At 47.1% G+C, this 13,731-nt stretch overlaps 1 protein-coding gene across 2 annotated transcripts in view; it reads right to left on the reverse strand.

The window, feature by feature from the left end:
- Positions 1-13,731, reverse strand: part of F8 (coagulation factor VIII) — a 77,221-nt gene that overhangs the window by 39,638 nt on the left and 23,852 nt on the right. For both annotated transcript variants that reach the window (XM_073360566.2, XM_073360565.2), the window contains 2 exons: positions 3,967-4,060; positions 729-940 (listed from right to left, as the gene is read on the reverse strand). In XM_073360566.2, the coding sequence (XP_073216667.2) occupies positions 729-940; positions 3,967-4,060 (306 nt within the window). The remainder of the gene's footprint in view (positions 1-728; positions 941-3,966; positions 4,061-13,731) is intronic.

The following is a 13,731-nucleotide window of genomic DNA, read 5'->3' on the forward strand; positions in this document are numbered from 1 at the left end:
GCCACTGGCCTGCTGGGTGACGTTGGGCAAGTCACTTCCCCTCCCTGTGTCTCAGTTTCCCCATCTGTGCAACAGGGATAATGATCATGACTCCTTTGTAAAGTGCTTTGAGATCTATGGATGAAAAGAGCTAGGGATTATTATGATTATTATTCCAGAATCATTGAGATCCTTCAGTGGCAGGAGAGCATAGGTGTGAGTTACAATATGAATCATTTCATATAACTCAGCTGCTGCATTTCTGTAACCTCAGCTCTGATCTCAAATATAAGGGCATCCCTTAGTAATGTAAGTTACCCATCATATGGATATATGACCAGGCACCTGACAGCAGAACCAGCTGTTCAGAGCAGGTAACCATATGTCTACACTGAAATCCAGGGGACAGACACGTGTTTTGTCAGTTCTGATTAATATTGGTGTCATGGAAAGTAAAGACTAAATTCTGCAGCCCTTTAACCAAGCAAATCTCCCACGTGAGCCAATGGGAGATTTGCCTACATAAGGGCTTTGGGATCTGTCCCTAAGGATGAAAAATTAGCAAGCAATGATGCATTATCACCATGGGAAAATTCAAATGTTGGGAAGCTGTGGTGCAGTGTCACTATGTCGCACTGCAATGGCTCTGTCCTGCAGCTCAGACAGACAAGGAATGGGACTCCAGCACACTTTGGCCACACCCCCACCTCCGCAATGGCAGGTGGTTACGCAGAAAGGGAAGAGCTCACCTGATTCCCTCTCTGATCCATCGATTCTTTAGAGCAGATCAAGAGGGGGCCGATGAGCCCCGAGGCCGTGTCTCGGACTGGGTTGATGGAGCTGTAGTAGAAATGGGTCAGGCAACGAGGATCTGAGCCAGCTGGCCCATCCTCAGTCGTCACTTTCCAGCTGTACTTGAATGACTGGCCAGGCTCAATAGGTATATCCTTCACATCTTTATCTAGTAACAGACAACCCCCAAAAGCAATTCATTAGCATTCATTCAGAGGAGGGGGTAATCCTACTTATAAAATGGGCTGCAGGAAGGAAGGGATTGAATGGGTCAAGTAGGAATCAAGATCATACAAGCATCCTGTAGAAGCAACAGAAGGTCAAGGACAAGCATCTAGGTCCAGAAGCAACAGTACTTAGATTCCATGATTGGAGCTTCTTTTGTGGGGACTGCTGGCCCAACCCCAATCAGAGCTCCTGAAATCTCATGAGAAAGCCTGATCCCGCAACACTTTCAGCCCAAGACCATGAGCCAACAGAGCATTCCCCTTCAGGAAGGGCACTTAAAGTTCAGCACACACTTAGGTGCTTTCCTGAATCAGGACCACATTTGCAAACCCAAAAGGCCTGTACAATATGGTGGGAAGGTATGGAGACTTCTCTGGAGGTGCTAGTACTTGCCTGAGCCAAACAGAGCCAGGGATGAAAGGGAAGGTTTGTGCCTAATTTTGAAACCACTTATGAGTATCATGGGCTGAGTCTGATCTGAACTCAAATTTATCTGGGTTGTGTCTTGCTGAGTGGGGATTATAGGTGAAATGGCAAGGGAATAGATAGGGTGAAGAGTGATGCAGAGAAGGGCAGAATGACAAACAAATACAGAATAACTGTGAGAAAAGAAGTTTGGCGAGAAGACAGAAAACGCTAACATCAAATAAATACCATGATGATACCTCCTCAGGGCAATTGCTTATGCCCAATATGCTTCTGAAGGGGGCTCATCCACTCCTAATTAAGAGCCCAACTTGCTAGAAAAACTTGGATTTAATTGATCACCCTTAAATTATGGCACAACAATCATTAGGCAGAGATCCCACAAAGATAGGTGAGTGTTCTGCCAAATTTATAGCTGGGGAAACGGAGCCACCAAGCATGGACGTGACTTGCCAACAGTCACGCAGTGAGTCAGTGGCTGAGCCGGGAACAGAACCTAGCTGTCCTGGAGGAAGGCACTAGCTTAAATTAAATCATAGGGGGGAAAAAAAGGGGGGGCTTGCAAATCTGATCTAGTTTTATGAAACCTGAAGCCACTGGTTCCTCTCCTTTTCTTGGAGGTTCCCATCCCAGCTAGAAGCAGCAGCAGAGGATCTTGTTCATGCACTGCGATTGTTGCCCTAGATAGTTTTAATCCTTAAGGAAGAAAGAGGAGGGAGACAGAAGTGCATGATGCCTACCCAAGAATCACGATGGTTCCTAAGTAACAGTGTCTCCCAAAGATTCCCACCAGGCAGCAGTCCAGCAGTGGTTGGAAGGCCAGGTGGTAACCTAGCAACTGCACAGAGGAAAACAAGAAGCAGTACCAGGAGGGTAAGTTGAACCAGAGGGAAACCCCAAATTAAAGCAGAGCAGGAGAGCGCTTGTGTGGCCAGCTCACCCATCCTGGCAGCATCAGAACGGAGGATTCCTGCCCAGGGAGAATTTCACTGATGCCACAAAGGGCCTGATTCTGCCACCCTCACACTAATTTTACAACAGTGTTACTCTGCTGACTTCAATGCAATTACTCCTGATTTACACTGGTATAAATGAGATAAGATTCCAATCCACTGAGCAGCATCTGACTGCGAAGCAGTCCTGTTGATTTCAGTACTGGTCACTGGGAAGGTGGCATAACTGGGTGGTTGTATTAAGTAAAATGGCAGGAGGAGGAGGATTAGTGATTGTCATTGTCCCCAGTCAGATGGTCCAGCAGCTAGGGCACTAGCCAAGGGCTTGGGAGACCTTGGTTCAATTTTGCCACATTTCCTGTGTGACCTGGGGCAAGTTGCTCAGTGCCTCAGTTTCCCATGAGTACAATGGGAATAATAGCATGGCCCTGCCTCACACAGCTGTGTGAGGCTAAATACATTAAAAACTGTGAAATGCTTTGAGATCTACTGCTGAAAAGAGCTAGGCATTGATTATATAATAAAAATATTGCATTATCCTACAACAATGGCTCAAAACACTGCAGCTGACAGCCATGTCACTACCTTACTACACCACTGCTAATAGAGCAGTGTTTTATGTTAAGGAATGTTGTAATAAATGCCAATTGATCATTCAAAACACTTTTAGAACTACACAAGTTTATTTAGTTGACTTTGCTTTAAGCTACCATTTAAACCCCATTTTATAGCTGTGTGGTTCCAGGAAGGTTTTTGGAGGGGCTGGTCAGTATGAAATGCCCAGGGAATGAGGAGAAAGTGAAATATACAAGGCATATGCTGATCACTGTGCATGGGATGGGAACGAATTCCCCCAGTGCACATATACGGCATCGCTCACTAGAAGGTGAATTATAGCAGTGGGTATTTCCTTCCTACGAAGCATTGCTGGCCACAGCCAGAGGGGGATACTGACTTGGATGATCTGATATGCTAAAGAAATCCTGTGTAAAGACAAGGATGTCTGAGGCTCGGTGATTCCTCTGCTACTGATGAAGAACAGCAGCAGAGGGATCGGTTCTGTTGTCTGGAAGCATCATGAGGGAACATGAGACCATAGAATGATCGTACATTGCAGAACTTCTGCAGAGGCAAGGAAACCCCATGAGGTTCCCTTTGTACAGCCTCCTCTGAATTCTGCCGTTGTCGGGCAGGGTTGGCCTCTCACTGGAAGCAGCAGGAGATCTGGACTCCAGAACATGCAGATCTTCTCAGATCTTGGGGGCCCTAGAGAGGCCAGAGCTATCTGCATGAGGGAGGACTCCACACTGCCTCCTGGACCCCTTTGGCTGACCCTCAGTTCCCTGATCAACAGGACCTCTCCTGTCAGCCCCTGTCCTCAAAACCTCCCTGAAAGAGAGGGTTCCACAGTGCAGAGGGGTCTCTCCCCAAGAGTTAATGCAGTCTGAGAGGACATAAGTACCCAAGTACTTCGAATAGGTAAAACAACCCATTTACTGAGGGCTTCACAAAACTCTCCTGTTCTGAGGTATGTGATCTTTGCCAACAGCTCTGCTAAATTCCAGTGTCCTTCCTCAGCCAATCTCACCTTCAGAAGACTTCACTGGGTGATAGGAACTTATGCTGGTGAGCCCATGAGGGTAGATGTTGTAAGGCCGACTTGCTAGATTCTTGAACACAATCTGAAATGACAACACACAACAATAACACTTAGCGTCTATAGCCCTATGTCTTCAAAGCTTTCCTTGTGGTCATTCACAGGCTCTGGTTCTAATGGGGGACTTCAATCACGCTGACATCTGCTGGGAGAACAATACAGCAGTGCACAGACAATCCAGGAAGTTTTTGGAGAGTGCTGGGGACAACTTCCTGGTACAAGTGCTGGAGGAACTGACTAGGGGCCATGTGTAACGGGTTGTATCACAGAAATCCCTTTGGGATTGCCACCTGATGTGCTTAGCCTACTTCTGAGCCTGTTTTCCCTGCCAGCTTGGGACTTCAGTGCCCTGCCTGGCTTGAGCTAGACATGCTAGCCTGCTACAAATACAGACCCAGGCCTGAACTACGTTCCCCAAAAGCTGCAGGCTTAACTGAAAATAGCTTAAGAAGTGCTCCTGTCTCCAGCACTCAGATACCCAACTCCAAATGGGGTCCAAACTCCAAATAAATCCGTTTTATCCTGTATAAAGCTTACACAGGGTAAACTCATAAATTGTTTGCCCTCTGTAACACTGATAGAGAGATATGCACAGCTGTTTGCCCTCCCTAGGTATTAATACATACTGTGGGTTAATTAATAAGTTAATATGATTTTATTAAATACAAAAAGCAGGATTTAAGTGGTTCCAAGTAATAACAGACAGAACAAAGTGAATTACCAAACAAAATAAAATAAAACACACAAGTCTAAGCCTAATACAGTAAGAAAGTGATTACAGATGAAATCTCACCCTCAGAGACCATAGAATCATAGAATATCAGGGTTGGAAGGGACCCCTGAAGGTCATCTAGTCCAACCCCCTGCTCAAAGCAGGATCAATTCCCAGTTAAATCATCCCAGCCAGGGCTTTGTCAAGCCTGACCTTAAAAACCTCTAAGGAAGGAGATTCTACCACCTCCCTAGGTAACGCATTCCAGTGTTACCCTCACCACCCTCTTAGTGAAAAAGTTTTTCCTAATATCCAATCTAAACCTCCCCCACTGCAACTTGAGACCATTACTCCTCGTTCTGTCATCTGCTACCATTGAGAACAGTCTAGAGCCATCCTCTTTGGAACCCCCTTTCAGGTAGTTGAAAGCAGCTATCAAATCCCCCCTCATTCTTCTCTTCTGCAGACTAAACAATCCCAGTTCCCTCAGCCTCTCCTCATAAGTCATGTGTTCTAGACCCCTAATCATTTTTGTTGCCCTTCGCTGGACTCTCTCCAATTTATCCACATCCTTCTTGTAGTGTGGGGCCCAAAACTGGACACAGTACTCCAGATGAGGCCTCACCAATGTCGAATAGAGGGGAACGATCATGTCCCTCGATCTGCTCGCTATGCCCCTACTTATACATCCCAAAATGCCATTGGCCTTCTTGGCAACAAGGGCACACTGCTGACTCATATCCAGCTTCTCGTCCACTGTCACCCCTAGGTCCTTTTCCGCAGAACTGCTGCCTAGCCATTCGGTCCCTAGTCTGTAGCGGTGCATTGGATTCTTCCATCCTAAGTGCAGGACCCTGCACTTAGATGTTCCAATAAGCTTCATTTACAGACTAGTCTGCTTCTACTCTGGGTCCAGCAATCACTCACACCCCTGTGGTTACTGTCCTTTGTTCCAGTTTCTTTCAGGTATCCTTTGGGGATGGAGAGGCTATCTCTTGAGACAGGTGAAGACAAAATGAGGGGTCTCCCAGGGCTTTATATAGTTTCTCTCTTGTGGGTGGAACCCCCTCCTTCCCCCTGTGTAGAATCCCCTCTACAAGATGGAATTTTGGAGTCACCTGGGCAAGTCACATGTCCATGCATGACTTAGTTCTCTACAGGAATGTTCCCAGGAAAGCTCAGATGTGGATTGGCATCTATCAAAGTCTATTGTCAGCTTAAGTGTTTCTTGATTGGGCACTTACTCAAGAAGCTGAGCAAATGCTTCACTGAGGCTACTTAAAACAAACAAACAAGTACACAGTACATAGCTAATATTCATAACTATGAATACAAAATATGATACATACATACAAATAGGATGAATATATTCAGTAGATCATAACCTTTGCAGAGATATGTTACATGGCATACGTAGCATAAAACATATTCCAGTTATGTTATATTTACATTCATAAGCATATTTCTACAAAGCATTATGGGGTGCAAGGTCACACTGTGCTCCTCTTGACCTGCTGCTTACAAACAGGGAAGAATTGGTAGGGGAAGTCGAAGTGGGTGGCAACCTAGGCAGCAGTGACCATGAGATGGTTGAGTTCAGGATCCTGAAAAATGGAAGAAAGGAGAGTAGCAAAATACGGACTCTGGACTTCAGAAAAGCAGACTATGACTCCCTTAGGGAGCTGATGGGCAGGATCCCTGCGAGGCTAATATGAGGGGGCAAGGAGCCCAGGAGAGCTCACTGTATTTTAAAGAAGCCTTATTGAGGATGCAGGAACAAACCATCCTGATGTGCAGAAAGAATAGGAAATATGGCAGGCGACCAGATTGGCTTAACAGTGAAATCTTCGGTGAGCTTAAACTCAAAAAGGAAGCTTACAAGAAGTGGAAATTTGGACAGATGACTAGGGAAGAGTATAAAAATATTGCTAGAGCATGCCGGGGTGTAATCAGGAAGGCCAAGGCACAACTGGAGTTGCAGCTAGCAAGGGATGTGAAGGGTAACAAGAAGGGTTTCTACAGGTATGTTAGCAACAAGAAGAAGGTCAGGGAAAGTGTGAGACCCTTACTGAGTGGGGGAGGCAACATAGTGACAGATGATATGGAAAAAGCTGAAGTACTTAATGATTTTTTTGCCTCCGTCTTCACAGACAAAGCAGTTCCCAGACTGCTGCACTGGGCAACACAGCATGTGGAGTAGGTGAGCAGCCCTCAGTGGTGAAAGAACAGGTTAAGGACTATTTAGAAAAGCTGGACTTGCACAAGTCCATGGGTCCAGATCTAATGCATCCAAGGGTGCAGAGGGAGTTGGCTGATGTGATTGCAGAGCCATTGCCACTATCTCTGAAACTTCGTGGTGATCAGGGGAGGTGCCGGACGATTGGAAAAAGGCAAATATAGTGCCCATATTTTAAAAAGAGAAAAAAGAGAACCCGGGGAACTACAGGCCAGTCAGCCTCACTTCAGTCCCCGGCAAAATCATGGAGTAGGTCCTCAAGGAATCCATTTTGAAGCACTTAGAGGACAGGAAGGTGATCAGGAACAATCAACATGGATTCACCAAGGGAAAGTCATGCCTGACCAACCTGATTGTCTTCTACGATGAGATAACTGGCTCTGTGGATATGAGAAAAGCAGTGGATGTGATATAGCTTGACTTTAGCCAAGCTTTTGATATGGTCTCCCACAATATTCTTGCCAGCAAGTTAAAAAAGTATGGATTGGATGAATGGACTATAATGTGGATAGAAAGCTGGCTAGATTGTCAGGCTCAGTGGGTAGTGATCAACGGCTCAATGTCTAGCTGGCAGCCGGTATCAAGTGGAGTGCCCCAGGGGTTGGTCCTGGGGCCGGTTTTGTTCAACATCTTTATTAATGATCTGGATGATGGGATTAATTGCACCGTCAGCAGGTTCGCAAATGACACTAAGCTGGAGGCAGAGGTAGATATGCTGGAGGGTTGGGATAGGGTCCAGAGTGACCTAGACAAATTGGAGGATTGCGCCAAAAGAAATCTGATGAGGTTCAACAAGGACAAGTGCAGAGTTCTGCACTTAGGAAGGAATAATCCCATTCACTGCTACAGGCTACTGGCTAAGCAGCAGTTCTGCAGAAAAGGACCTGGGGTGACAGTGGACGAGAAGCTGAATATGAGTCAACAGTGTGCCTTTGTTGCCAAGAAGGCCAATGGCATATTGGGCTGTATTAGTAGGAGCATTGCCAGCAGATTGAGGGAAGTGATTATTCCCCTCTATTCGGCACTGGTGAGGCCACACCTCAAGTATTGTGTCCAGTTTTGGTCCCCCCACTACAGAAGGGATGTGGACAAATTGGAGAGAGTCCAGTGAAGGGCAATGAAAATGATCAGGGTGCTGGGGCACATGACTTACGAGGAGAGGCTGAGGGAACTAACAGGTAACAAAAGGAGTTTGCCTGGGATCTGCCTGAGAGGAGGTACGCTAAGGGCTGCATTAAGGAGGCTGTGTTGGTGAGTATCTGAGTGTTGTGAGGACAGTGTGACTGTGTGCTGTGTGCTTGATTGGTTGTTTGAAAAGGGTGGGAACTGGGTGTGCCTTGTTCCAGGTGAGCCTTAAGTGGGCCTGACTGCATAAAAAGCCAGTCAGTTGCGAACCAGCTGAGCAGCGAACAGCAGAGCAGTTAACAAAAAGAAAAGGAGTACTTGTGGCACCTTAGAGACTAACCAATTTATTTGAGCATGAGCTTTCGTGAGCTACAGCTCACTTCATCAGATGTTTACCGTGGAAACTGCAGCAGACTTTATATACACACAGAAATCATGAAACAATACCTCCTCCCACCCCACTGTCCTGCTGGTAATAGCTTATCTAAAGTGATCAACAGGTGGGCCATTTCCAGCACAAATCCAGGTTTTGTGCTGGAAATGGCCCACCTGTTGATCACTTTAGATAAGCTATTACCAGCAGGACAGTGGGGTGGGAGGAGGTATTGTTTCATGATTTCTGTGTGTATATAAAGTCTGCTGCAGTTTCCACGGTAAACATCTGATGAAGTGAGCTGTAGCTCACGAAAGCTCATGCTCAAATAAATTGGTTAGTCTCTAAGGTGCCACAAGTACTCCTTTTCTTTTTGCGAATACAGACTAACACGGCTGTTCCTCTGAAACCTGTCAGTTAACAAAAGGAATTTGCCTGGGGAGAGCCCACTGTGGCTTACATCTTGTCGGATTCTCTGAGTAATTACTACAACTCCTTAGGAAGCTCATAGAAGGAAGGTAACATGGATGGGGGGTGTTCAGCTGTTGTGACCTGCACTGGATGTGCTATGTTTGTCTTTCTTCCACAGGACAGATGCGACTTTGTCTGTACAAAGTGCAAGCTGGTCTCCATACTGGAAGAGAAGGTTCAAGGTCTGGAGCAACAGGTATTGACCCTGCGGTGCATAAGAGAAACTGAAGATTTCCTGGACGGATGTCAGGATAGGCTTCTACGGGCACAAGGTTCTGAAGATTCAGAGTAGGCTGCACATTGGGGACAGAAGGATGGTGAAGAAATTTGGCATCGTGTGACCTCCAGAAGAAAAAAGGGGAACGTCTATGTACCAGCAGGGCAGATAGAGGTAAGTAACCGTTTTCATGTTATCTCCACAGGTACTAATGCGAAGAGTGGACCAGATGATACGTCTGAGGGAAGGGAGCAGAAAGAGACTCCGCCGATTGGAAGGCATGAGATGCACTGTCCTAGGGTTGGGGGTTCCACAACCACCGCTCCCAAGAGAAGGAGGCGGGTGGTGGTGGTCAGAGACTCTCTCCTCAGGGGGACTGAGTCATCTATCTGCTGCCCCGATCGGGAAAACCTAGAAGTCTGCTGCTTGCCAGGAGTTAAGATTGGCTATGTGACGGAGAGACTGCCGAGACTCATCAAGCCCTCGGATCGCTACCCCTTCCTGCTTCTTCACGTAGGCACCAATGATACTGCCAAGAATGACTTTGAGCGGATCACTGTGGACTACGTGGCTCTGGGAAGAAGGAAAAAGGAGTTTAAGGTGCAAGTGGTGTTCTCGTCCATCCACCCCGTGGAAGGAAAAGGCCTGGGTAGAGACTGTCGAATCATGGAAGTCAACGAATGGCTACGCAGGTGGTGTCGGAGAGAAGGCTTTGGATTCTTTGACCATGGGATGGCGTTCCAAGAAGGAGTGCTAGGCAGAGACGGGCTCCACCTAACGAAGAGAGGGAATAACATCTTCGCAAGCAGGCTGGCTAAGCTAGTGAGGAGGGCTTTAAACTAGGTTCACCGGGAGAAGGAGACCAAAGCTCTGAGGTAAGTGGGAAGTGGGATACAGGGAGGAGGCAGGAGCGTGTGAGAGGGGAGGGCTCCTGCCTCATACTGAGAAAGAGGGGCGATCAGCAGGTTACCTCAAGTGCCTATATACAAATGCACGAAGCCTGGGAAACAAGCAGGGAGAACTGGAAGTCCTGGCACAGTCAAGGAATTATGATGTGATTAGAATAACAGAGACTTGGTGGGATAACTCACATGACTGGAGTACTGTCATGGATGGAGATATAAGCTGTTCAGGAAGGACAGGCAGGGTAGAAAAGGTGGGGGAGTTGCACTGTATGTAAGGGAGCAGTATGACTGCTCAGAGCTCAAGTATGAAACTGCAGAAAAACCTGAGAGTCTCTGGATTAAGTTTAGAAGTGTGAGCAACAAGGGTGATGTCATGGTGGGAGTCTACTATAGACCACCAGACCAGGGGGATGAGGTGGACGAGGCTTTCTTCTGGCAACTCGCAGAAGTTACTAGATCGCAGGCCCTGGTTCTCATGGGAGACTTCAATCACCCTGATAGCTGCTGGGAGAGCAATACGGCAGTGCACAGGCAATCCAGGAAGTTTTTGGAAAATGTAGGGGACAATTTCCTGGTGCAAGTGCTGGAGGAATCAACTAGGGGCAGAACTCTTCTTGACCTGCTGCTCACAAACTGGGAAGAATTAGTAGGGGAAGCAAAAGTGGATGGGAACCTGGGAGGCAGTGACCATGAAATGGTCGAGTTCAGGATCCTAACACAAGGAAGAAAGGAGAGCAGCAGAATACAGACCCTGGACTTCAGAAAAGCAGACTTTGACTCCCTCAGGGAACTGATGGGCAAGATCCCCTAGGAGAATAACATGAGGGGGAAAGGAGTCCAGGAGAGCTGGCTGTATTTTAAAGAATCCTTATTGAGGTTACAGGGACAAACCATCCCGACGTGTAGAAAGAATAGTAAATATGGCAGGCGACCAGATTGGCTTAACAGTGAAATCCTTGCTGCTCTTAAATACAAAAAAAAAGCTTACAAGAAGTGGAAGATTGAACAAATGACCAGGGATGAGTATAAAGATATTGCTCGGGCTTGCAGGAGTGAAATCAGGAAGGCCAAATCACACCTGGAGTTGGAGCTACCAAGAGATGTTAAGAGTAACAAGAAGGGTTTCTTCAGGTATGTTAGCAACAAGAAGAAAGTCAAGGAAATTGTGGGCCCCTTACTGAATGAGGGAGGCAACCTCGTGACAGGGGATGTGGAAAAAGCTAATGTACTCAATGCTTTCTTTGCCTCTGTCTTCACGAACAAGGTCAGCTCCCAGACTACTGCACTGGGCAGCACAGCATGGGGAGGAGGTGACCAGCCCTCTGTGGAGAAAGAAGTGGTTCGGGACTATTTAGAAAAGCTGGACGAGCACAAGTCCATGGGGCCGGATGCGCTGCATCCAAGAGTGCTAAAGGAGTTGGTGGATGTGATTGCAGAGCCATTGGCCATTATCTTTGAAAACTCATGGCGATCGGGGGAGGTCCCAGATGTCTGGAAAAAGGCTAATGTAGTGCCCATCTTTAAAAAAGGGAAGAAGGAGGATCCTGGGAACTACAGGCCAGTCAGCCTCACCTCAGTCCCTGGAAAAATCATGGAGCAGGTCCTCAAGGAATCAATTCTGAAGCACTTAGAGGAGAGGAAAGTGATCAGGAACAGTCAGCATGGATTCACCAAGGACAAGTCATGCCTGACTAATCTAATTGCCTTCTATGACAAGATAACTGGCTCTGTGGATGAAGGGAAAGCAGTGGACATGTTGTTCCTTGACTTTAGCAAAGCTTTTGACACGGTCTACCACAGTGTTCTTGCCAGCAAGTTAAAGAAGTATGGGCTGGATGAATGGACTATAAGGTGGATAGAAAGCTGGCTAGATTGTCGGGCTCAATGGGTAGTGATCAATGGCTCCATGTCTAGTTGGCAGCCGGTATCAAGTGGAGTACCCCAGGGGTAGGTCCTGGGGCCGGTTTTGTTCAATATCTTCATAAATGATCTGGAGGATGGTGTGGATTGCACCCTCAGCAAGTTTGCAGATGACACTAAACTGGGAGGAGTGGTAGATACGCTGGAGGGTAGGGATAGGATACAGAGGGACCTAGACAAATGAGAGGATTGGGCCAAAAGAAATCTGATGAGGTTCAACAAGGACAAGTGCAGAGTCCTGCACTTAGGATGGAAGAATCCAATGTACCGCTACAGACTACGGACCGAATGGCTTGGCAGCAGTTCTGCAGAAAAGGACCTAGGGGTTACAGTGGACGAGAAGTTGGATATGAGTCAACAGTGTGCCCTTGTTGCCAAGAAGGCCAATGGCATTTTGGGATGTATAAGTAGGGGCATTGCCAGCAGATCGAGGGACATGATCGTTCCCCTCTATTCGACATTGGTGAGGCCTCATCTGGAGTACTGTGTCCAGTTTTGGGCCCCACACTACAAGAAGGATGTGGAAAAATTGGAAAGAGTCCAGCGGAGGGCAACAAAAATGATTAGGGGACTGGAACACATGACTTATGAGGAGAGGCTGAGGGAACTGGGGATGTTTAGTCTTCAGAAGAGAAGAATGAGGGGGGATTTGATAGCTGCTTTCAACTACCTGAGAGGTGGTTCCAGAGAGGATGGTTGTAGACTATTCTCAGTGGTAGAAGAGGACAGGACAAGGAGTAATGGTCTCAAGTTGCAGTGGGGGAGGTTTAGGTTGGATATTAGGAAAAACTTTTTCACTAGGAGGGTGGTGAAACATTGGAATGCGTTACCTAGGGAGGTGGTGGAATCTCCTTCCCTAGAAGTTTTTAAGGTCAGGCTTGACAAAGCCCTGGCTGGGATGATTTAGTCAGGGATCGATCCTGCTTTGAGAAGTGGGTTGGACTAGATGACCTCCTGAGGTCCCTTTCAACCGTGATATTCTACGATTCTATGAACTGGGCTTGTTTAGTCTGCAGAAGAGAAGAGTGAGGGGGAATTTCATAGCAGCCTTCAATTACCTGAAGGGGGGTTCCAAAGAGGATGGAGCTAGGCTGTTCTCAGTGGTGGCAGGTGACAGAACAAGAAGCAATGGTCTCAAGTTGCAGTGGGAGAGGTCTAGGTTGGCTATTAGGAAACACTATTTCACTAGGAGGGTGGTGAAGCACTGGAATGGGTTACCTAGGGAGGAGGTGGAATCTCCATCCTTAGAGGTTTCTAAGGCCCGGCTTGACAAAGCCTTGGCTGGGATGATTTAGTTCGTGTCGTTCCTGCTTTGAGCAAGGGATTGGACTAGATGACCTCCTGAGGTCTCTTCCAACCCTAATACTCTATGATTCTATGATCTTCAGCATTGTCTCCATCTTTTCTGGATTGGTCTTAGGCACACTTTGCCTTGCTATTGCAGGGGGCCTCGGGCACTGGTGCACCTCAGTCCCTCCTGTTCTCTGTCTGTGGCACATAACAGTCTAGTCTCCTGTGGGCTGTGATACTTTGGTCTCATTTCAGTTGTCAGGTTTAGTGTGGGAGCGCTGGGTGGTGCTGGTGGCCTCTGATGGCTGAAGGTCAGACTAGATGATCCAGTGGGTCTCTTCTGGCCTTAAACGCTATGATCCTGACTTTCTTTGAGGTCCCAGTTTCAGTCCGTCCATGGAAGAGCATGGAAATGGCAGAATTGTTAGAGGGTAGGTAAATATTATT

This window comes from Lepidochelys kempii, chromosome 9 (assembly GCF_965140285.1).
Source record: "Lepidochelys kempii isolate rLepKem1 chromosome 9, rLepKem1.hap1, whole genome shotgun sequence".
NCBI lineage: Eukaryota > Metazoa > Chordata > Testudines > Cheloniidae > Lepidochelys > Lepidochelys kempii.